General features: G+C 33.5%; 2 protein-coding genes across 3 annotated transcripts; both read left to right on the forward strand.

Moving 5' to 3' along the window:
- Positions 1-1,500: 1,500 nt before the first annotated feature.
- LOC100793128 (uncharacterized) lies at positions 1,501-8,894 on the forward strand. 2 transcript variants are annotated; one of them, XM_041005529.1, is made up of 9 exons: positions 1,501-1,787; positions 2,651-3,001; positions 3,092-3,307; positions 4,152-4,801; positions 5,348-5,444; positions 5,542-5,595; positions 5,674-5,786; positions 5,954-6,150; positions 8,144-8,894. In XM_041005529.1, the coding sequence occupies exons 1-9, from the start codon at positions 1,605-1,607 to the stop codon at positions 8,776-8,778; spliced, it is 2,496 nt and encodes an 831-aa protein (XP_040861463.1). In that variant the 5' UTR covers positions 1,501-1,604; the 3' UTR covers positions 8,779-8,894. The 2 variants fall into 2 exon arrangements, with proteins under 2 accessions (XP_040861463.1, XP_006587250.1); XM_006587187.4 differs by having other exon boundaries at positions 1,502-1,787; positions 8,141-8,894.
- A 1,349-nt stretch (positions 8,895-10,243) lies between these two features.
- Positions 10,244-15,804, forward strand: LOC112997859 (probable NAD(P)H dehydrogenase subunit CRR3, chloroplastic; the record flags this gene model as incomplete). The annotated part of the gene is made up of 5 exons (XM_041005478.1): positions 10,244-10,419; positions 11,609-11,723; positions 11,846-11,870; positions 12,440-12,502; positions 15,359-15,804. Coding segments are annotated over 5 exons (441 nt in total), but the record flags the coding sequence as incomplete, so codon positions are not given.
- Positions 15,805-25,609: the final 9,805 nt, after the last annotated feature.

Consider the following 25,609-nt stretch of genomic DNA (forward strand, 5'->3'; position numbering starts at 1 on the left):
GTAATCGATTACATAATTAGTTTATGAAGAGTTGTGACTCTTCAGACTTGAAATTTGAATTTTTCGTGTCTGGTAATCGATTACACAATTGTTGTAATCGATTGTAGGCTTTTAAAATTTAAATTCAAATTTCTAAAAATTGTTACAAATAGTTTTAACTTCTGATAATCAATTACATGCCTTGTGTAATCGATTACAGACTTTTAAATTCAAATTCGAAATTTGTAAAACTATTTCAGAAATCATTTTAACTACTGGTAATTGATTACGTAATCGATTACCAGAGAGAAAATATCATATTTTTTTAAAACATAATTTTCTTAAAAATATTTTGTAAGATATTTTCCTTAGCCAAACCTGTGCAGCATCAATTAAGGAATTCTTTCTAAGATCCTATCAACTAAGTACATCGGTCTTCTTGAATTTCTGAATTCTTAACTTGAATCGTGTTCATCTTTGGCATCATCAAAACTTCATATCATATATGCTTTTACAACATTTATCATAGACCACAATACACCAATTATATATGGTTTAAACAAGTTTTTCATACCTGCAAATATGTTGTTTTCAAATTACTACCTAAAATTTTAATTTTTGTCAAATAACAACCTGAAAAAATTTTATGTTTTAGCTTACTACCCATTGTTAGCCCCTTTGTTAGCCCCTTCCATTAAGTAATGATGTGATATACAAAATGTCACATCATCATGTCTAATCATCGACACGTCATTATCACATCATTGAAGGTAACGACATGTCAATGAGATATATGTGATAAGACGTGATAACATAATCCTCCCTCTATCACATTATCAATTGACGGAAGGGGACTAACTTAGTAAATTGAAACAAATTTTTTCAGGTACTTAATTAAAAAAAAATAATGTTAGTAATCTAAAAGCGGTCTATTTGTCAGCTATGAACAACTTAATTAAACTCATCTCTATATATATTATAAAGACAATTTAATCAAGGAATTATAATTTTTAACTAAAAAATAAATCTTTTATCGAAAGTATTCAATTTATATAATTATAATGTTAAATTATATACTTGAAATTTTATTAATTTTTATAAAGTATCTTTTATGAAAACAATATTTAATTATTTTCAAAACTAGACGCCCTTATATTTTACAGTTCAACAAATTAAGTTTACCATATCTAATGAGATTGTTGCCACATTACCTTGCATTTAGTTTAAATTTTAAGTTGGAATTACCTTCCATTTAGTTCAAAGGAAATTAGTCTAATTAAATGATGCTAGTGTTATTAATTTTTTTAACTAACTCTTTTTTTTCTTTCTTATATTCAAATTCGAGGTACAATTGTTAAAACTATGTTTATGTTATTTATTCGTTGACAAATGCTAATGGTTATAAAGGTAAAAAGATTTTTTTATATAGAAATATGTAAATATATATTTTTTAGTTAAAAAATACGTTTTTTAAAATGTTTTTTTTATGATTTTTAAATACACTCTATATACTAATATTATTTCCAAAGTGAGTTTCCTTTCCACTGCAATTGTGTATATTCCTTTCATTTCTCTCTTCACTTTCGTTCTGGCACTGTGCTACCGTTATCCATTCCGGCCAAATCATGTTGGCCTCCACTATCCTAACGCCCTCGAAGCTCGTCCCACCCATCACCGTCGTTGTCGCCGCAGAAACTCACCCGAGAAACAGAGTCGCACTCTTTCCGAAATCCAACTCCAAACTCGCTTTCGTTGCCAGGGCCAGTGGTAACGCCCGTGATGGCACCGTTGACGCCACCTCTGCCCCGGTTTGTTACAGTCACACACGCTGTTTATCTTATTACGTCCCTTTTCCTTATTTATTTTTTAAATTTAATTTTGTTATATAACTGTCACTGATCCTAGGAAATTTTGCACACGGTTCTCTCTTGAATCAATGGGTTTAGGATTGAAGAAGCTGTTTACATTCTTTTTTTGTTATAACTAGGAGGTGTAATCCCCTCCCACCGGGTCGGCCTATTTTTGGGGTAAAGTGGTGGTAGCCCAAGCTGGGGATCGAACCCCTGACCTTGGATAAGGGACCCAATTGCCGAACCACTTGTGTCAACAACTTTTGGTTTACATTCTTCTTTAGAATGTGTTTGGGAACTTATGGAGAAAGGAATAAGAATAAGGTTTAGAATGGTCATTAATCCTTGTAAATATGTCTAATTTTGGGTTTAGTTTTTCATTTTTTTGTTGGTTTGGTCTTTATAAATTTTAAATTTTTTTTAAATAGTTTGATCTAATAAAGCTTTTTTCTGATGGACTAAACACTATAATGTGCCGTGTTCGTATGGACTAAAAACATGTCTAAACCAAAGGCATATTTCTCAGAAATAAAGAGATTTCAGAACATGCCACATATTTTCAGATAATAGCTGAGTTTGATTGTTGGTAGCGTCCATCTTGCGCCAAAGACCATTTTTGATATTTTTGAATATTTGGTAAGTGGATATTTGTCTGAAATGTTATGCTGTGTGTGTGTGACCATATAGCGGGACCCAGAATTTAGGCAGCCACAGTGATACATTTTCTAATAACCTATTTAGGGGCGTTGGCTGTGTTGATGCGTTTGAATTAGACAGAAACTTATTTCAAGTGATGCTGAATGGTTGAATTTTTCTTTCAGGAAATTGATGCAGTTACAAGTTCATCTTCTGGCCTTGGTGATGGTTATGTAGCCTTGTTCGTTCGTATGTTAGGCCTTGATCGTGATCCTCTGGATAGAGAACAAGCTATAGTTGCTCTCTGGAAATATTCGCTTGGTGGAAAGAAGTGTATAGACACTTTAATGCAGTTTCCTGGTTGTATTAATCTTGTTGTGAACCTCCTCCGATCAGAGTCTAGTTCAGCATGTGAGGCAGCTGCGGGTCTTCTGCGATCACTATCTTCAGTCAATTTATATAGAAATTCTGTAGCTGATAGTGGAGCAATAGAAGAGATAAACAGATTGCTGAGGCAATCTTCCTTGGCTCCTGAGGTATGGGAATTGGTATACAGCTACTTGGGTTCAATGGCACATATTTCTTTGGTGTTAAAAAATGAGAATATCTTGAACTCTTTTTTGCAGGTAAAGGAGCAGAGTTTGAGTGCACTGTGGAATTTATCTGTTGATGAGAAGCTCTGCATTAAAATTTCAAAGACTGAGATTCTGCCATTAGCTATTAAGTACCTTGGCGACGAGGATATAAAGGTGAAGGAGGCTGCAGGGGGCATTTTGGCAAATTTAGCATTGAGCCGCGTTAACCACGACATCATGGTTGAAGCAGGTGTTATACCTAAATTGGTGAGGCTTCCTTTGAGTTTTAGTAATTGGAAGGTGGTTTTACTTATTCAATAGAAAATAATTTTTGCATGCCATGCTGGTTAACATGCTTATCTATGAGCTGTATGTAATTTAATTCATGTTAAGATAAATTCTGGTAGAGATAGACAATTCCTGGGTTTGCAAATAAAACACTAAGATTTTGGATGATATAGCTCTTGACATTGTAGCCTCTTTTGGCCAAGTGGTTAGGCGTTTCATTCCATGTCAGTCTGGATCGTCAACTGTCTATGAGCTATGTGTAATTTGATTCCTGTTAAGTTAAATCCTGGCTGCTAGGGATAAACAATCAATCATTCCTAGGTTTTCACTAAAGCGTTTATAGAATGACATAGTTCTTGGAAATTGGCATCAAAGTCTCTTTGACGAAGTGGTGTGGAGTCCCATTAAATGACAGTGTATTTTTTGAAGAAAGATACCAGTTGCCTTGTATTTGGACTATTTTGTGGAAGAATTTTTGGGCCTATAAAAAGAGGATTTGTGTTTGTGGAAGTTATTGAGTAATTGTGTCAGAGATAAAAAAGACAGTTGTTCAAAATTTTTGTGAACACTAAATAATTACAATTATTCAGTTTCTCATTAGTAGAATATTTTTCTTGTCTTTTTCATCTAATCCCTAGATTGCAGCATAAATAATGGCATTAATGCCTTCCAATAAAATTTTAATGGAAAAAGAATGAAGAATTAGAGGGAATGACATTTGGAAACTTACTGATATTTTAATTTCCATTGTACTTAGCAAAAGGTCCTTTCTCTTGATGCTTACACCAGCCTTGAATGTGACTAATCTTTAATCTTACTTCAGGCAAAGTTCTTAACATCTAATTTGGAAGGATCTAAAGTTATTAGGAAGGAAGCAAGGAATGCATTGCTGGAACTTGTTAAGGACAAGTATCATAGAATTCTTGTTATTGAGGAAGGTCTGGTCCCTGTGCCATTAATTGATGCTGCAGCCTTTAAGTCATTCACCCCGGGCTTACATCTGTGGCCCACGTTACCTGATGGTACAGAAATTGAAAGGACTTCTAGACTGCCATCCAGATATGGTGCTTCGGAATTACTTCTTGGATTAAATGTTGATGACAAGAATGCTAACTTAGAGGAAGCAAAAGTCAATGCAATTGTTGGACGAACACAACAGCAATTCCTTGCTCGTGTTGGGGCTTTAGAAATGGAAGAAAAGACTATGCCTCATTCTGAATGCTCAAATGATCTAAGGTTTACACTTTTACCATGGATGGATGGTGTTGCTCGTTTAGTACTGATACTAGAACTGGAAGATAAGTCTGCAATAATTAAGGCTGCAGAGTCAATTGCTACTGCATGTATCAATGAACATATGCGTATTGCATTCAGGGAAGCTGGAGCAATTAAGCATTTAGTAAGGCTTTTAAATTGCGATGATAATGCAGTCCAGTTGGCAGCTACACAAGCTTTGGAAAGGCTGTCCGTTAGGTAATCTCAAATCATCAAAATATAGTTCACAGTTTTATAATTGCAGTATTAAATTTGTATTCTTGATACTGAGCTGAACTTCCACTTCTTTTTCAAAATATAAATCTGCTCATTGCTATTTAAAATTAGAGGATATTTTGGAAACTTATTGCCAAAAAGGCTTTAAAGACTATCTTCCACTGTAAATGAAGAAATTCAGGATGTGATTTTTGTAGTGAAAAGTATCATTCTATTATAGATTGAAAATGTGTAGTCAAATATTGAATTTTAGTGTATAAGAAGGTATCACCTAGAAGGTGAAAGATAGACCATGGTAAATATGTATTTTCTGACATAGCATATAAGAAAATATATATGAAAAAGAAGAAAATAGAGGAAAGCTTAATGTTAAATCATACTGATAATGTTTTGGAAAAAGAGAAAAACATGACTTTGAGTGGGATAAGACTTGGTTGTTATAATTATTATGAATTGTTTAAATAGTTGAAGATTGTGTGATCATACATTTTAAATTGTAATCATTACCTTGTGATTTTCTTGATGCAGCAATATTGTTTGCCGGGTTATTGAAGCTGAGGGGGTTTTAGGTCCTTTAGTTAGTATTTTGAAATGCTCAGAGATAGCTGGAACTATTGTGGAAAAGGTATTATTATTTCTTGTGTGTTAATTTTGGCAATGTTCTGGAATATAAGGATAAAAACTGATCAAGGTTTTGCTGATGGTACGATGTTCCTCTACAGTCTTTGAACATACTTGCTCGGATATTGGACCCCAGTAAAGAGATGCAATTAAAGGTTTGTATTGCACATCTTGTAGAAAATTTTGACCTGAGTTTTTTTCTATTGATTGTCAAGTACATTGATTCTTTTCAGTCTTATGATGGACCAGCTAATGAATCTGAAAAGGCATTTGGTGGAGCAAAAGGTGACTGTGTTTCAACCGGGTTTAGTAGCACTGAACAAACGGTATCACAAACATACACAAGGTTAGCTAAAGGGGCATGAACCAGACTTCCTTGAAGGGTCCTGGATTTGTCGAAGTTCAATTATCGAGTTCCAATATTGATTTTCATATTGTTTGATCAATCAACAGGTCATAAGTGCTCTACACATAGCTAGTTTGCATTGATTTTTTATTTGGTAAACCTTTCAGGAATGATATACTGGATTCTGTTTTCATTGCGCACCTGGTTGAGATTCTGAAGTCCTTTCCTCCCAGTTTACAGGAAAAAGCTGCTACTGTGCTTGAGTTTGTGGCATTGACTGACCCAACTCTTGCCCCAATTATATCTTTGGATATTGAATCTGGTCTCAATTCTGCTTTTCAGCAAAAAATTTTGAAAATTTCAGGTAAACAATTTCTGCTCTGTAACACGTGCTGTTATAAGTACATATTATTTTCATCTGTTTGGCATGCTTTTCCTTTTTTTATGTGGACGTTATATCAAAATGGCCAAACATCATTATTTCTGTTTCAATATATATGTGGTTTTTGAGAGATGTGAAGGCAGAGGTAAGAGATGCAATTGTTAAATGAGATTGGGCGGTGGCGACACGACAACACAGTGGAACAATGACAAATGTGACGCAAACAACGCAGTGGCATGGACATCGGTACAGATGCAATTCAAGACCATGAGAGAGTCGTATGAGTTGAGAGGAGAGACCATGACTGGATCGTCTTGTGGTGGTGAAGTGAGACCGTGAGAGAGGGCAGCACAGCCGACCATGCGTGTGTGACAGAGTGAGCACTGAGCAGCATGTGTGTGTGAGGTCAAACTGAGTTTAAGAGTGTTTCAGTGTTTCGATAATTGGCTTTGGGTTTAGGAGTTTTTCATTTTCGAATCCTAGAGGTTGAAGTGGTGAACAAGAATAATAAAATATTAGAATAGAATAACATGAATTTATGTTATTCTATTCTAATATTCTATTATTTGATCAGCCTCTAGGGTTTGAAAATTAGAAACTCGTAAAGCCAATTAGCCAAACACCGAAATACTCTTATACCCAGTCAGACCTCACGCATGCATGCTGCTCTGTGTTCTCTCTGTCACACACACTGTTGTACGCTAGCTGCGCTGCCCTCTCTCGCGGTTTCACCTGAACACCACGAGACGATCCAGTCATGGTCTCTCCTCTCCTCTCTCCACTCTCTTGGTCTCGAACTGTGTCTGCACTAGTGTTCGCGCCGCCGCATTGTTTGCGTCGCAGTTGTCACCATTCCACTGGGCTGCCGCCCCATCTCAGTAGTCGTATGTGTCACAGACTCGCAGTTATTCAACTAGTGAATTACTGGTGACATTTGCCATTGTTTATTGTTAACTTTTCTTTTACATGCAACCATTTTTATTTTCTTGATTCATATTTTTTCTTCTAGCTCAAATCCTATTGTTAAATACAAACTACCTTCAATGAATTAGTGAAAAAGAGACCTTATTGATATTTTTCTTTATTTGGAAGTTTATTTGTATGGGTTTAGGAAGTCTAAGGTCATTCTGTTTTGTTGTTTCTATTCAGTTGACTCTCTCACGGTTCCCTGTTCTCTCTTATAGATTGTTCTGCACTTTCATTTTATTGTAGTATACTCTCTCTGGTCTTTCATGATTGCATCTCTATTCTCTATTGCCAACATATTAATGCACAAAATAAAATGCATACTTTGTTGTCTTGTTCCTATAAAGGTCTTGTACTAGTTTTTGTATATATATATGGGGTCTATCACCAATTGGGGTTGGGTTTTGGCTTAAGTGACTAGTCTCCTACAATGACATGGTAAATCCAGGTTTAAATCCCCATTAGGAGAGGTGGCTACATTTAGTACCCACTGTATTTTGAACAAAATAGTCTCCAAAGGAGAATAACGGTGGGAAACCAAAAAAGTATATGGTCTATCATAGTCTAATCTTATATGATGAAATAAATAGTCGTTTTAGATCCTCACCTACTGGGATGATTGCCATGAAATTTTGTCATTAACAGATGAGACTAGAGAATGATGTGTTTATTCCATGATAAAATACCATATTTTATAAATTATACAATGCTGAAAATCAATCTCATAAATTTGAAGACTAGAATCAGTCTATCTAAAAGGAAAGACAGGATATTTTATTTTCCCTAATTACATAAGTGAAACCTTAGTTGTACCAATTATATGTATATCCACTATATTTCCTCACTCCCCGTCAACATGGTGTGCATATATCGTATGCATTCAGCTTGACATACATGTTATTCTAGGTCCATGCAAATATATAATGTTAATATCTAATACTAATTATTTATCAGAAACCTTCCATGTAGATCAAAATATTTCTCATAATTTGTTATGTCTATGCAGCGGACATGGAATCTGACGTAGAAGATCAGTTTTCCGAAGCATATGCAATTGAATTTGAAGAAGCTGGTTTTGCAATATCTGCAGCATCCCGATTATTGACAAGGCTACTCGATTGTGAGCAATTCTGCCACAAAATAAACTCCTTGCAGTTCATTGATTTGCTTCGCGGAATCCTCAGGTCCAGCATTCCCCTTCACAATAAAGAGTGGGTAGCTGCTTGCCTAGTTAAACTAAGTTCTCTCTCTGGTTCCATTGCGAGCCTCTATCCAATCAATGTGGAAATTACACTCTACGAGACAATTCCAAGACTTCTGGAACAGATCAGAACTTCGTTCTCCCCAGAAGCACAGGAAACTGCTGTTGTTGAACTTAACAGAATAATATCTGAAGGAGTGGTAGATTCCACAGAAGCTATTATTTCTGATGAAGCAATATATTCATTGGTGAATTTGATAGAAGAAGGTAGTGATAGGGCTGTTGAAGCAAGCTTGGCAATACTGTATAATCTGAGTATGGACAGTGAGAACCATTCAGCACTTGTGGCTGCTGGAGCAGTGCAGGTCTTAAAAAGAATTGTTCTAGCTAATAGAACACACTGGGAACGAGCTCTTCTTTTACTCAGGACTTTGCAACCGTGATGAGTTCAAGGGTGTAAATCTTGAAACAGTTTCCTCGTTGTATAATGCACTTTTTTTTTGGTACAATTGTATAATCTACTTAATTTATGTGTAAAAGAAAATCTTTACCCTTGTAAGTTATTTTATAATGCAATACACAAAAGTCTATAATCAATATTCTATCCAAACAAGTTCCCTTTCAAATATCAATTTCAATTTCAAGTATCAAATTTAAGACCTGATACTTAATATCAATTTCAGTTCCCTTTCAAATATTCTATCAACAAGTTATATTAGCATGTATCATTTGAAATTTTCCCCCAAAAAAATGAATTCTCTTGTTGGACTGTTTTGTCCAAATTCTTGCGTCTATTTCGATATATATCGTGTTAGGTAAAATGGTAAAAGTTTGAAATTTTTTAAAAGATTATAATTATTAAAACTAATCATTTAGTATAATGTATGATAAAATTATTTGTAGATAAATTTTTAAAAAAATAAAGTTAAGATGTAATTTTCGTCTTCCTATTTTTCTTTTTTTTTTTTTAAATTTGTGCTTTTAGTTTCTTATTTTTTAATTGAGATATTTTATCCTTTAGTTTTAAAAAGTTCATGATTTTAATTTCTTATTTTTTAATTAAGATATTTCATCTCCTACTTTTAAAAAATCCACATTTTTATTCTTTTTGGCCAATTTCAAAGGTTGATCTATATACTTTGTAAACATTAACTTATATATGTTTGTTTATCATTCACATAATAGATATATTTTTTAAATTATTTAATTGCTAACAAGCTTAATTTATTTAAAAAAGAATTAAAAAGTACATCGTCAACAAATTTGAGATTGACAAGGAATTTTGGGGATTTTAAAAAATAGGAGAAAGAAAATTACATCTTAGTCAAATAAACTAATGAGGTTATGCTCTATATTCATTTTTCATAATTATCGTAATTAGATTCTTTAACTTTCTAATGAGACTTCGAGATATTTCCACAAACTTCAATTTTTTAGGTCAATTATGAGACTAAATGATCTATATATTAATATTATAAATAATCTTTTACATTTTTATCTAATAAAAAATTAACAAGTATAATAAATATATCAATTTTTATAATAATATTTTTTATGACATTTTAAAATAATACTTTAAAAAACATGTAAACTATTGATTCTTATTTGGAGATTATGTAAAATTTAACTATGTACAGAAAATAAACTCTTTACATTTTCAGATCAGGCCTTATTTCTTTACTTGTAAGAGTTTATTAAAAAGTTTCTCCACAAATAACTTTGATATACTTTAATTAAATTCATATAAATAAAGGGGAAAAAAAGTGTTGGGAGTTATTCGAATTTTGATAGTGGCCAGGTCTTATCCGTTTAGAGTAAACATTTATTATCAGCAAAAACACGGAGACCCGTCGCCATGTTTTGCTTATCTAACCTTTCTACTACAACCAAACTTATTGTGGCTAATTCCATAATTCCACAGTTCCACAGAACAAAGATTCTGAGCAAAGAAAACCTCCAATTCCAGTTCCAGCCACAAAACCCTTACCCCGCAGAAATAGGGTCCGGAATGGAGCCCCAAAGCCCTCCGTAATGCAAATGGAACGCATTGTTGGCGCTGGAAGCTTCAGAGACACCGAACCCCCTCCTCTCCGGTGCGTACCCTTCATCTTCATTATATTTAGGGTGCGTTTGATTTAAAGGAAAAATATAACCTAAATGAAAATGAAAGAGAAATAACTTAAAAAAGAAGAAATAGAATAGAAATAAATTGATATGTTATGTTGATTTTTAAGAGAAATAAATAAGAAATAATATTATAAATTTGTTCAATAGGAATAAAATTGGAAATTTGTTGCTCCGACAGCACCTAATATAAATTAATTCTTTTGTGAATATGTTATAACAAACAAAACTGATGTATCTTTGTCTAAGTCATAAATTTTTTTCTTATCTTCAATCAAATCTCATCTTTAATTATCTCTTTTTATTTGCAAGACTCAAAATCAATATAATATTTAAAAGAACTCAATTCATTTTCACTTGGAAGACTTGTGGGTCATATATTTAAAGTTTATTTTAGAAAATAAATGTGTGTAGTCTTTAAACTTTTAGTCAAATTTGATTTTGGTATGCATACTTTAAAAATTACAAATTTAGTGTTTCAACTTTAAAAAAATATGTTAATTTTGACTATAGAAAAATATCATTAAATATTTAAGATTTAAATATGTTTTCATATCCTAAAATACATCTTTTTCATATTATTACTTAAATATTTTATTTTGTTTTTGGTACGGGTAATATTTTTATGGTTGCTATTATTAAGTGATGATGTAAGTGACAAAGTGTGTCACACCATCAATGTCATGTCACTACCCTGACATCCTATTTTCCATGTCATTAGCCTCTTTGCTTCTCACACTACACGGAAATACACTTTGAGTCCACTTGACTGACTGTAACAAAACAAGACTGATTGTAACAAAACAAAATTGACTCTAAATTGTTGAACCTGCAACAGTTGACACTGAAGTATGGATTAAAAACAAACATAAAAATATTACCACTACTAAAAGCAAAAAAAAAAATTATATAATAATTCAAAAATAAGGTATTTTGTAGGTATGAAAAGCATATTTAAGTTAATATTTAAATATTAAATTAAAATGTAACAAATGACTAAATTTACATATTTTTAAAAATTAAATAACTGAATTTATGAATTTAAAAGTATGAGAATCAAAATCTAATTTGACTGAAACTCTAGGGAATATATATATATATATATATATATATATATATATATATATAATTTTAATGTTGGTTTTGATGGATAATAATGAAAAGGGATTCAGACATGGGGAAGACATTGATGGATTTGTTCTTGGGGCAAGCCATGGAAGGGGAGGTGCAGAAGAAGACGAGGGAGACAGGAGAGTGGCTCTCCGCACTCCACCAATGCTGAGCCTAGAATTACCTCTTCGAGTAAGTAGTAGTACTGCTGATTGTTATTTTCTGAGTTCCAATTAATTTGTCTTTTTATGTAATGCCTTACATCTTTTGTAGTAGGATTTTGAAGGAAAAGAAAGGATACGTTGAGGTTTTTATTAATTTATTTTCTGTTATTTATTAAGTTTTTAAAATTAAAATAAAATATTATAATAAATTTAATGTCTTCATTATTTACCTTTTTATGAAAATTACGAGTTTACTTTATATGCATTAATAATGTAAAAAAATTATCTTATAGGACAATTTGTAATTAGTGTCAATGTATAAATTATTTATTCAAATATAATTTTCTTAATTTTAGAATAAAAAAATATTCTCTGGTCACATTCAGTTCGAAATTTCACTCTCAAAAGTATTTTTTGAAAATAATGTTAATTATGCCAATTATTAAACATTCTTTACCGGAGGGAGGGGAAGATTCATGACTCCATTATTAGGAGAATAAGTTTTGAACATGTTAAAATTAGGCTAAAATAAGGTATTGAAGGCTTATTTATGTAGCTCACACTTTCATTTGCGGTTGATCTTTGAATTCCATTGTTTTTAAGACTTACGTCATAATTTCTTGTTTCGTTTTAGTCATTTTCAAATAATGTTAATCTGGCCCATTTTTTAATAATTTTTTTCTTTTTTTAATTTAAATTGATGCAGGAAAAGGAATTTTAATGTTTATGTTTCAATGGATTCTACCAATTTGGGCTTTTACTCCTAGTAGTGGGTTATGCTTTCTGCACCGAATTATTTTTCTACATCCATCAATTAAAGTGAATTTGGTCAAATTACCCTTCACTTAAAATTAAAATACACTCATCCCCACTCATCCCCTCCCTCATGTAGCAATCTTCTGTTGCACCACTGCGAGTGTCTATCCTCTGATCATCTTTATTATTCTATGGATCATTTTGTTGGTGGTGTCGCCTCCTGTTTTGTAGACGTCATTGTGGGTATCCTTATTTCTCCAACTGTATAAAGTTTAAATTTTACTGTGTTAAATCCATGTAAATCCATGTAGATTGCCAATTGCCAATCTGTATAGATTATACAAATTGTGAATTTGTGTGATCATACATATTGATGGATCATACAAATTACTAATTTATATTTTTGTTTATTTTTAATTATTCTATTATTTAATAAATTATTGGTTTAATTAATTTGTTTATTTAAAAATTAATGTTTAATTTTTGTTGTTATTTATTTATTTTATAAATAATTATTGTTATTTATTTTAAACATTTATTTATTTGATTAACTATATTTGTTTATTTTGGATAATTTTTTTATTTAGTAAATAATTTATTTAAGAATTTTTTTTATTTAAAAATCATTGTATAATTTTTTTATTTAATTATTTTATAAATAACTATTTTAATTCATTTTTATATTTAAAATAGTTATTTATAAAAAATTTAAATAAAAAAATTCGAAATTTTTATAATGTATATATTTTACAATTTAGTTAAATAAGAAAATGTAATATTGTATATGAAAAATGTTTTTTATTTGTATACTTGTATAAATATTATTACATTAATAATATTAAATATTTATATAAATAGTGTTTGAAAGTATAAAAAATATAAAATGAATTTCTTCATTTATTTATAAATATTTAAAAGTATTAAAATAGTTATTTATAAAATAATGAAGTAGTCATTTATTAGAAATAAAAATAAAATTGTACTTTGATTTTGATCATATAATTTAGTTTTCTAGAAGTAGTAATGTGAAGTATAAAAATTTAAAAAATGAATTTCTACATTGATTTATTAATATATAAAAGTATTAAAATAATTACTTAAAAAATAATTAAATATTTATTTATGAATTATTAAATAGTAATTTATAAAATATTTTAAATTAAATTCTTGTTTGATTTTGATGATATATTTTGTTATGAAATATGAAATTCAACTATTATTTCAACGATGATATTAGTTATTATTATTATTTAAATTTTGTAAATTATGGTTAGAACAAGAGGATTGTGTTGGACTTTAGGTAGAGTTTTAGGAAGAATCTAAGGTAGATAGGTTAGTAGTGATGCAGAAGAAGCCTTTCAGTGTCAAGGTTGAAAACATCGACACATAGAGAATGAGAACCTGTTGTTGTTGTTGTAGTGGATGTTGAGAATGTGGATAATCTTGTTGACGAGGTTCATGAAAAGCCTCACCATCCAGATACAAATCATGTAGGTACTGATATAGAGAGTTTTCCAAGCGGGCTTGAAGATACATCAGTGTTGACAGATTATGGTTATCATGTGGCTGCTAGAGTTTGGGTAGGAGGAATAATTATTTGTTTAATTGTATCATATTTAAATAATTATTTATCATTTTAATTTACCTAATTAATTTTAATTATTTGTAGGAATATACTGAGTTGAGTTTGACCTCTCATGGGAGGAAGGTAGAGAAATTTGGAATGCAAAATGTCATTACAGGCAACAAACACCTACAAAAATGATAATACATGTTTAGTCTTCAACGAACATTCATTTGCTTACTTTAACAAAATATAAAATCATATAAATACCTAAGAAGTATTAAAGACATAAGAACAATCAATATTTTCAAATACATCAAGTTCCTCTCCATTGTCTTCATTCATATTAACTTCTTCACATATTATGTTGTCATATATGCACTTATCTTCGTTCATCTTAACAAAACATTAAAAAAACTTCAATAACAAACTAACAACACCTAAAAACACCATACAGAGTTCTAATTATTTACAAATTTATTTATTTATTCTAAAAAACTTTCATGTTAAAATTTATTTTAAAATCTTCAACACTAGATAGGTATGTCAATATATCAATAAATATGTTTTTTAATATTTACTATCACACAATTTTATTATTTTTTAGTGCATATACTAATATATTATATTGAAATTGATAAGCATATATATGAAAATTTATTTCTAAATTTTCATATTTTATATACTTGCATAAACTACTTAATCTAATAAAATTTACACAATTATATTAAAAAAATATAACTAAATTTATAAAAAAACATTAAAAAAATTATTTAATTTATTTAATTTTTTTTAGGTTATACGGATTGACAATCCATAAGAACCATATGGATTGACAATCCGTAAGTTTTATACAGATTGATAATCTATAAGAACCATATGGATAACATAAGGATTGACAATCCATAAGAATCTTATCAATCCGTATGAAACTTATAGATTGCTAATCCGTATAAAATTTATGAATTGTCAATCCGTAAGTTTTATACAGATTATCTATCTGTAGGTTTAATACGACACAAATCCTTCAACTTGTAGATGGAAAAAACTTACCTCCTCCGTTGTTGTACCATAACACCCCCATGATGACTGCCACGAACTGCGAATGAACCATGACGACAATGCACCTCCACCAAACCAACAACAACAACGAAATAAGAGCTCACCCAAAACGGAGAATGGTGTATGAAAAAAAAAATACAGAACAAACCAAAGAAGAAGAAATAAACATGGGTAAGGTTGGAATTTTAAAATTTGTGTTGGGTGTAGAAGAATTTCTGTTGGGTTCAGGAAAAAAATCCCTAGCAGCTTTTGGAGCCATCAAGTTGCCATTTAGCAACCCTTTTCTTGATGATATGCTCATGTGAGCATAGGTCAATCATGAACCCCCTTTTCTTGATGATATGTTGCTCATTTGAGCTATCCGTGTATATTTATAAAAAAGATTACATACTAATTTACATTGTCATTTAATCACAACTCATCATTTAAGATAAATTTATTGACTTTTACAAAATTATTTTCAAAGTCATGCGAATGTTGATTTTTTATTGAACGGCCGTGTAAAATTATTTTACATCCTCCATGCATCACCATTAAACTCATTTATATTTAATAATAGGCTTAATTGCAAATTTAGTCTCGTTATTTGTCTTAGCTCACGAATTTGGTTCTCTTGTAATTTAATTCACCAATTGACGATCAACATTTGCATTTAACAATCAACGTCCAATTTCGGGACTAGGGATTAAAATAACGGAATTGCAAAAAAAATGAAAGACTCAATTGGTGAATTAAACTACAGGAGGATCAACTTCATGAACTAAGACAAATAGGGAGACTAAATTTACAATTTAAGCCTAAATAATATAACCTTCTCATGAGTTCTTGTCTTTTTATTTTAGGTCCATACACTCTGATATGGTCCAAAAGCCAAAATTTAACATGCCCGGCTTCAATTACCTCAACATTGTATAGATTTATTTTCCCTTTCTTGTGATAACTCTGTATAGGGGTTTCATTTCTCTACAAACACATGTAGATTTCCATACAACTATGTACTTGGTATTGATCATATAATTTTTTTTTATTTGAGTTAGACGCGTATCGTGGTATGATTTGATTCAAACAAATAACGTGTTTTTGAAACTTTTAGAATTAAAGAACCAACTGTGAGTTCATTTCTATCAAACTACCAGTATTTAACTTTTACTTGAATTAAGATTTTGAGTCAAAATCTTAATTTGATATTTTAATTAAGATCTTGACGCGTTTAATGAATTATCTCAATTCAATTTTCTAAATTTGTGTATAAAACATCTGTTTATTTTGAAACGTATATGGCTTTATACGTTTGAACAAGTACGGAAATTTGTGTATAAAACATCTGATTTCAATCTCAATCTAGAACGTAAATTGAATCTTGAGGTTTAAGTCAAGAGGTTGATGTTGTCATTGTCGTACTATTGCAGCTAGCGGCACAACGAGATTATGATAATGATATTTTGCATGGTTTCTCATTGTGAAATTATCTTATATTCAATGTTGTTGAAGATAGTATGCAAGAACTCAAACTGATTTGCTTTGTTTCTCTGCCTTTTCTCAAATGGACATCGCTTCTACTTTTTCTTTAGTAAAATTGAACACTTGTGGCTAAAGTGTAAAAATCTTGTCCCTAGTTGCAAGAATGTTGCGAAAAGGGTGAGTTTGCACTCAGACATGAAAATGAAGAATTTCAGTACTGAAACGAAGGGGGCATGGCACAAATCTATTCCCCAGATCCAGTTCTTTGCAAGGCCGTGCACTCCCAATATTTTGGAAGTCTTACTACTGAAAGGGCCGTGGTCGTGAGAGTGAAGGGTAAATTTGGAAGAGACCAACTTAAATTAACAATATTTTTAAGGTTTAAATATGTTTAAGGTCATGATTAAATTTTATTTTCAGTCCCTAATACTATTTTGAGTTTTCGATATATTAAAACTTTTGTTTGAAAACCTTGACGTGTCACCTTAAAAATTGATCTTCTCAACACTTTTAATGATTGACATGGTGTTACCTCATTACTTAGTTGACAACAGAGATTCAAAATAAAAGTTTTAATATATCAATGACTCACAATAATAAAAAATTATTCGAGATCCAAAATAAAATTTGGTCATTTATCATGAATCTCAAAATGTGACATATGTCACCCTTTGAGTCAATAGGAAGATTACTCGGCTTCTTGTTTTCGGAGGATATAGAAATTCAAAATCCTATGAATTTTAAAAAATTGAGTATGAATGTTATGACTTTTTTAAGAGAATTTTATAATATAAATTTTAATAAATTTATATGATAAGAATTTAAAATATTTGAAAGCACTTCATGATCTTTTAGATCAATGAAAAATGATAGGATTGAAATAGCTAATTGATTATAGCTTCTTGTTCTCCTATAGCCCTTCATGAATTAACATCTTCTTGTTCTTGCTCTTGAATTTGAGCAATAGGTTCAAAATTATATTCATTAAAATCATCATAAAAAAACAATCCAGACAAATTTATATTTTTGAATACTAGGTGACTTTTTATAAGTTGCATAAATTGTATATCCGACTCGAACATAATTGTCTTCGGTGGAGGATACGTGTGGTCTATACAAAAAATACTTTAATTGAATATTGCCGAATTTTGTTGTCCTCCTTAAAAAAAAAATTCTAATAGTTTTGATTGAATATCAGAAGACATTTTTCATATCATTTAAATGTCTTGATTGAATACCACAAAATTATTTTAATAAAAAATATTTATAAATTCTTAAAAATCTTTATCCAATACACCTATTTTTTTTTATAATTAATCCTTTGTTTTTATAAATGCTAAACTTCATCTATGATTCATTAGAATGTTGCCTTCAAAGTTTTAAAAGCCTTAATTTCACCATCATGTTCCCAAGTTTGAAAGGATGTTTAATTGTGGAGTTCTAATGTGATATGTGCATTAGTGTTGGTATGATCGCACCTAAAAAGTATTGTACAATCAATTACTATATTCCTTCTTGGCAGACTAAATTTCAACTCCGAATGAGCCATGGAACCACAATACATCAACGTAAACTTCGTTTCGACTTTGTCGATACAAATTGGAATTTTATTATAAATCTATTTGATTATATATCTTGGTCGGTTATGAACATATAATAGCCTTTTATTGTTGTTGTTGGATGTTGATCACTGTTGGCAAGTGTACTGATTCACACAAGTAGTATAAAACAGTAAGATCGAGTATCATATCCTCAGGGAATTTGTTTCACCTAGACCATGTAAATTCAGTATGTAAACACTTATAAGGATTAAAACAAGGCAAATGTTGAGTTCTATACTATAAAACCTAATTCAACACAAGCAGAATATCTAAAACTATAAAAGGTGGAAACTATCAAGTTAAAAGCGTTGGAGAGCGTCCTACTGAATTTCTCTTGATGTATAAAATGTAGTTTTCTCTATTTAATGTTATCCTAGTGTTCTTATACTGAGAAACTACTCAAACCATGATTCCTCACATGAATGAGCCTAACTCTCTTTAGACTTTGTCCTTGACCCCTCAACAAACTTGTTCTAAAAGAGTTGAACTAAGCCTGCAGTATAAAATGGACTAGATCATTGCACTCCATTCCTAGACATACAGATTTCTAGCTTGCTCTATCAAGTTCTAAGGTTTTAAAGCATTTTCCAATACTAAAAAGCCTAACTACACGTACAAATAGGTGATCAAGCCACAAGCATGAAAAATAAGCATAGATAGAAGCAATGAACACAAAAAAATAACATTAAATAGATAGTGAGAATATTACATCAAGATTGTTCTGTAGAACTCCCCAACAAAGAGGCTTAGCCTTCCATTACAAGCAAAGCTTCAAAACTACAAGAAGTAAACTATTTTTGGTGAAAGAAATTGGAAGAAGATGATGGAGGATGTCTCCTCTAGCCTCTAAACCCTAAATCTCTCTATTTTCCTGAACTAAGCTCTCTCTGTTGCTCAAAACTCTTCTCCTTTGAAACCCCACCAACCTCAGTGTTTTAAAGGCTCTTGGACTCTTCAGCTTTTGAAGGCTCGCTATGCGAGAGTTAGTGAATTTTCGCTTAGCGAGAGTGGGCACGCTGAGCGCGAGAAGAGACAACGTCCTCGCTGGGCTGGCTAGCTACGCGCTGGGTGTGCAGATCTCTGGCTTATCCTTTTCTAGGGTTTCCCATCCGCTAAGTGAGTTGGATGCCTCGCTAAGCAGATGCATCGCGTTGAGCGGATCTGCCTCACTAAGCGAGTCATCAGTTGCTTTAACCTTCTCTTCTTTGGCCTAAAACTGAGTTGGATTCAACATTAGGTCACAAAATTGAAGTTTCTAAACTATAAACTCACACAATAAAGAAAATATGTACAATTCCTACAAAAAGAACCATAAATTGGAGGCACAACGTTATTTCCTTGTAACTATTCAATACCAAACTAACTCATGAATATCAACTAACAAACTCCCCCAAATTTATAGTTTTGCTTGTCCTCAAGCAAAGGAATAACAATTTACTTGTCCTCAAGTGACTGAAATCAACAATGGTTAGCCAAAATCGTGTTTGTTTCAAAAGTTTCAATCACATGAACTGAGACAACTAGCAATATTTCAACCAACAAAATTTCACAAAGATATGTAGTATTTCAAAGATATGAACATGTCCATTAAGCAGCACAAATGAAATAAGCTAGCAAGCATGACAGGTATCAAGGAAGGTTAATCAAGCTTAATCCTCACGGCCACTATTTCTCTCACAAGAACAAGTGTTTAAGGTAATTCTTCAAATTAACAACCAACACAAGTCTCAACTTTTGCACTTCATCTCATTCCATACAATCACAAATATACAAAATGAATCCGAAGGACTTTCTTGCCTTGTAATGAGGCAGGGCTACAAACAATTCATGGTTTTTCTAGGATATAAAACTTAGGTTCTAGGAGACCATTCATCCTTAGATCACCTTTTTCTTTAATTCCCAGCTTTTATTGATATGCCACAAGTATAATCGACATTAAGCTCAAGCAACAACACATAAAACTTCAATTATTTCTGAAATTTTCATCTTTTTTATTTATTTTTATTTTAGCAGTTTATGATTACTGCTACTTTATATAGTTTTCTGTGGCTGTTGCTTTCCTTCCTGCAATTAAAATCACCCAAACACACTTCCCCAAATTTGGGACAAATTTGTCTTAAACCATAATGCTCTCTTGTAACCTAAGGGAAGGTAGATGGAGATTATAATTTCAATCTGGCTTAGGGTTCAAACTCATTCAATCATATGCAGCTCAAAATGGGTGTAAGGGTTCAATCATTCATGAACAAGGTAAGGCTATTTCGCTAAGTGGCTAAATCAATCAATCATGGCCTTCATCATTTTCAAATCATGCATTCATTCAATATTCATATATTCATGAAAAAATCGGTACTTGATGCTAGTCATTCTCTCACAATTTAGATTCACACATCTCACTGAGTTATAGCCAATGATTACCTTCACTATTTACCTATCAAACAGACTAACATTTTCACTCACACCCCTAATTTCATGTTCTTTCTCTTTTAACTACCGCATACTCATTCAAGGCATATGATCTAGTATCACAAGTCACTCAATTCACGCAATCAATCCAATTCAAACCAAATCAACAAACACCAGAAATTAAAACCAAAACATACTTCAAAAACCACTATGCATAGTTTAAAAAAAATCATAAACTGTTCAAAAATATGTAAAATTATGCTAAGTAAATAAATGAAACTAAAGCTAAAACTGAAACAAAAAATTGTATCTAAATAGCAGAAAATAAACAAAATCCTGTCTTCACTCCTCTTAAGCCGGTGCTGGGTCATCCCGAGGTGATGTGGGAGCATCCTGAGGTACGTAGGTGTGGTGTCCTATGCTGTCATGGGCCAAAGGTCCCAGGTGCCCTGCGCTGTTGTGATATCTACTACATAATCTGTGTCAGCAGTGCCATCTCCCTCATCTGCGACCTCCATAGGTGTGGCAGTTGGGGTGTCCTCAAGCGTTTCCTCAGGTGTGTCCTCTAGCTCTGGCTACGGCTCCTTGGCTGTAGGAGCCTCACCTCCCCCCGAAGGAGAAGGCTGGACTCCTAGCCAGGCCACCTGGGCCATAAAAGCATCCATGCTAATAATGGGCCGATGCTGAGCCAAATCATGAATGCTCTACACCACCAGGCATAAGCCGTGGTGGAGGCTCTGCAACATTCACACTAGGACGTTCGGGGTTTACACGGAAGGGCCAGAGGGTGCTTTGGGTACTGGAGGAGCTGGGGCTGGAGCAGGGGCAGGTGCAAGTGCAGGTGTTAGAGTGGGAGCAGGAGTAGAGGTGGAAACATTTGAAGGTCCCCGAGCCTTAGCCTTGCGGGACCCCGAAAAGGTCATGTCAGATCATCTGGGTTCCAGCAGTTCTTCTGGATATATGCCAAGTTAATGGCGGGGCTTAGAGACTCGAAGGTGAGAGAGTCTGGGACCACTCCTCTAGCGATACATAAAGCCGTGATGAGCGCAAGGAATCCAAGCCGAAAGGAGTTGAATTGGGCCATCTGTGATATCTGACCAGAAATGATGGAGCCCACGTCCATGTCCATCTTCATCACCAATCCATATACCAACCTCGCCCTGTCCATATTTAGATCGAACGTGTGAGAAGAGGGGGTGAGGTTGGAGTAAGATAAGACACTTCAGGTCTGAGCCAGTGTCGTGAGATCCTTCCTCAGGAGCTTCTCGGGGGCTCCCTCAACGTTAAGAACAAATCCCCGCCCTGGAATGCATAGTATGGCGGCTAGCTCATGAGGATTTGGGTGAGTGTGACAGAACCTAGAGTATGTGGAGTACTACTCCCCTGGCTCCAAAACCACAGGGGTCTCCAGAACTCATTAAGAGTCGCAGCATCAAATTTAATCAATTTTCCCCGTAATCTGCACTGCCTTGGGGACTTATCCTTTGGATCATATAAGTTTGCGTAGAATTCCTTGAACAAGGCCACATCAATGTGGTTATCCGACTGCCTGGTCAAGGCCCTGTGCCATCTGCGTCTCTCGAGCTCCTGATGGAACTCTTCATACTATGTCACATAAAGCTCAACATTCCTCTTGGGGAGGATGTTTCTGGTGTGCACGTTTTGTTCAAATCGTTCCCACACGACCTTAAAAATGAACCTAGTGGTATCGTAGGGCTCCTGAGGTCGGGAGGTGGACGCTCTTCTTTTTCTGGAGGCCATCTGCATCAAAACAAGCAAAAGAAAAGAAGTGAGACAGGTTTTGTTGAAAACTAATAACAGAAAAACAAAATCGGAAAAAGAGTTGGGCGCTTAGCGAGACAGACTCGCTTTGCGCGCCTTCAGAAAATAACAGGATGCGCTTAGCGTGACAACAAAAAATAAAGACTCTGGCTAAGGGAGACACCTTTGCTTAGCTGAAATACCACAATGGCTAAGCGAGCATGGCTCGCTAAGCCTTATTCTCCAATAGAGAGCTAATTGCGCTTAGCGAGCATGGCTCGCTTAGCACGACACACTAAACAAGCTTAACGCCAGTAAGAGCTTACCAGGATTGACCACTGTAACATTAATGGCTTAGCGAGACAGGCTTGCTAAGCCCTATTCTAAAACAGAGAAGAAATTGCAACAAAAATATGAAAAACTAAATTGCCTTGGGCTTAGCGTGACAAACTCGCTTAGCCCAAGCTTATTCACCACAGAGGCATATTGGCTTAGCGAGCGTGGCTCGTTTAGCCGCAACCAGAATACTAAAAGCCTCTGATACACAGACCTAACTAAGCTTACTCGCTAAGCGCGACACGCCGGCTTAGTGAGTTCATACGAACTCAGAAATTAAAAACTTGAAATTTAAATGCTCGCTAAGTCGTAGTGCAATGGCTTAGCGAGTTCATACAAATATGCATAAATTTAAATAGGAATGATGAACTCGCTTAGCGGGATAGGGCCCGCTTAACGTGTTCATCAGAAAACCCAGAAATTCATCCAAAACGGATGAACTCACTTCGCGAGTGCATCAGATTTCTAGAAAATTGGGGCTTCGAAGCCTCAACTCCCTAGCCACTTTTCAAGCATAGGAAGCCTGAGGTTCAACCCTACAATTAACCTAAATTACATACTAAACAAAAACCCTAACATGCTAACTAAACAACTAATTTCAAAGCCAAAACAACATCAACAAAACCAAATCACAGAGAAACTAGCATGGCTTCTACCCTAGGGTTAAAAAAAATATTCAAAAATGACAAGAGATTAAAGAACTTACTTGGATTGCAGAGAAATTGAAGTGAATGTGAGGCAAGGAGCAGAGAAACAAGAAAAGCATAATGCAATAATGCCAATGATTGCGAGGATGTGTGTGTGGGAAGTTATAGTCTTGGTGGAGTGTAACTGCCTAAGGCAGTTATGTTTTATTTTTGGCAGTTTCGATCTGCTCGCTAGGCGCGAGTGACTCACTAAGCGAGCACTCAGTGACGTTTGAATTTTTCAGGATTTAAACTCATGCGCTTAGCGAGACTAACTCGCTTAGCCCAATTTGAAAATTAGGAAACCTGAGAAGTTTTTGGGCTTAGCGTGTAGAAGGCACGCTTAGAGAGTTATGCAGCTCTAATTGGTTTGCAACTTCCGCTAAGCAGGACATGGCTCGCTTAGTGGATTAAATGCTTCTTGAAGTAGTAGTGGGGTTGCACTTAGTGAGATGGTCTCGCTTAGCGCTATTGCCATTCCAAAGAGGGTTTTGGGCTTAACGGGTAAGGCCCACTTAGCCCAATTGCCATGAAGGTCCAGGAAGAGAGTGTAGAAGCAAAGACTTTGCCTTTGATGCTTTGATGATGCCATATGATCGTGATGTTTTGATGCATTATGAAAATGCGCTTCTCAAGTTTAATTCAAGAAAAAAAAATCCTAGAATACACGATACAACATCAAGAAGATCTCTAGTGTTTTAGGAAGGGAATTCCAAATTGAAACTGCAAAAGGTTTGGCCAAGAAATTTAAGGAAAAATGTCTTTTTCAAGAGATTTACTCTCTGGTAATCGATTACCAGAGGATGTAATCGATTACCAGTGGCCAAAATGACTTATAACAGCTATTAGAAATTTGAATTCAAATTTTACACTGTGTAATCGATTACACATGGATGGTAATCGATTCCCAGTAGTTACTGAACATTTTGATTCAAATTTTAAAGCCTGTAATCGATTACACAAGTCTTGTAATCGATTACCAGATGAGATTTTCAGAAAATTATTTCCAAGGGTCACAACTTTTCAAATGGTTTTTACATGGCCATCAAAGGTCTATTTATATGTGACTTGGAACACGAATTTGCTCAGAGTTTTTCAGAACAAAAAGTCTTATCCTCTCAAAAAGCAAAATCATTTTATCCTCTTAAGAATTCCTTGGCCAATACACTTGCAATTCAATAAGGAATTAATTGAGTGCTCAATTGTACAATCTATCTCTTTCAAGAGAGATTTCTTCTTCTCTTCATTCTATTTCTCAAAAGGGATTAAGAGACCGAGGGTCTCTTGTTGTAAAGAAATCTGAACACAAAGGAAAGGTTGTCCTTGTGTGGTTCAGATCTTGTAAAGGGATTTTGCAAGATAGTGGAACTTTCAAGCAGGTTGCTTGAGGACTGGACGTAGGCACAAGGGTGTGGCCGAACAAGTATAAATCTGAGTTTGCATTTTCTCTTCCCTTAAACTCCTTTATTGTTTATTGTTTATTGCTTATTATTTCTATTTAGTAAGGTTAATTTGCATTATTATTTAGGAGTACATTTTTAAAAGGAATCTTGGGTTATTGGGATAAAATCAAAATAGAATTTTTTGATTAGGAAAAGATTGTGATATCTTAATTCAACCCCCCTTCTTAAGATATCTGAGGCCACTTGTCCAACAGAGAGTCTTTTGCGCTTAGAGCACAGGCGCGCTTAGCGAGAGACTATGTCACGCTCAGTGAGATAACTCAATTAGCACTATTTTAAAAAATGCACAACCTGAGAGGTTTTTGGGCTTAGCACGACTGTCTCGCTTAGCGAGACCCCTACAGCCAATGGATGGGGTTGATGAGCTTAGCGAGAGATGCTACTCACTCAGCGCATAGGGTATGTCTCACTTAGTGCATGAGGTGCACTGAGCGAGTTGGATGACTAAATTTTTTTCTAAGTTCTTCCCTCATCGAATGCTTTAGAGAAGTTTTTGGCCAACCCCTCTATCATACAAAACATGCTTAACATCTTATTCTAGCAATCTCAATTAAGTCTAAACCTAGCTACATGCAATGATTAATAGAAAAATGATTGAGAAAATTAAGAAAAATCTAGGTTGCCTCCCAGTAAGTGCTTCTTTAACGTCACTAGCTCGATGTATGTTACCTCTATAGGTCTTGTAATTGCAGAATGGTGGTCAATCTCTCAATTTTCCCATCATGGTATAGCTTCAATCTTTGACCATTTACTGTCCAACTTCTATCTGGAGTTTCTGAT

The sequence above is a fragment of the Glycine max genome, chromosome 9, assembly GCF_000004515.6.
Source record: "Glycine max cultivar Williams 82 chromosome 9, Glycine_max_v4.0, whole genome shotgun sequence".
NCBI lineage: Eukaryota > Viridiplantae > Streptophyta > Magnoliopsida > Fabales > Fabaceae > Glycine > Glycine max.

Coding starts and splice junctions, on each gene's coding strand:
- LOC100793128 (XM_006587187.4), top strand. CDS start 1,605: ATGTTGGCCTCCACTATCCTAACGCCCTCGAAGCTCGTCCCACCCATC. Junction 1,788..2,650: donor TTGACGCCACCTCTGCCCCG/GTTTGTTACAGT, acceptor TTTTTCTTTCAG/GAAATTGATGCAGTTACAAG. Junction 5,445..5,541: donor CTGGAACTATTGTGGAAAAG/GTATTATTATTT, acceptor GTTCCTCTACAG/TCTTTGAACATACTTGCTCG.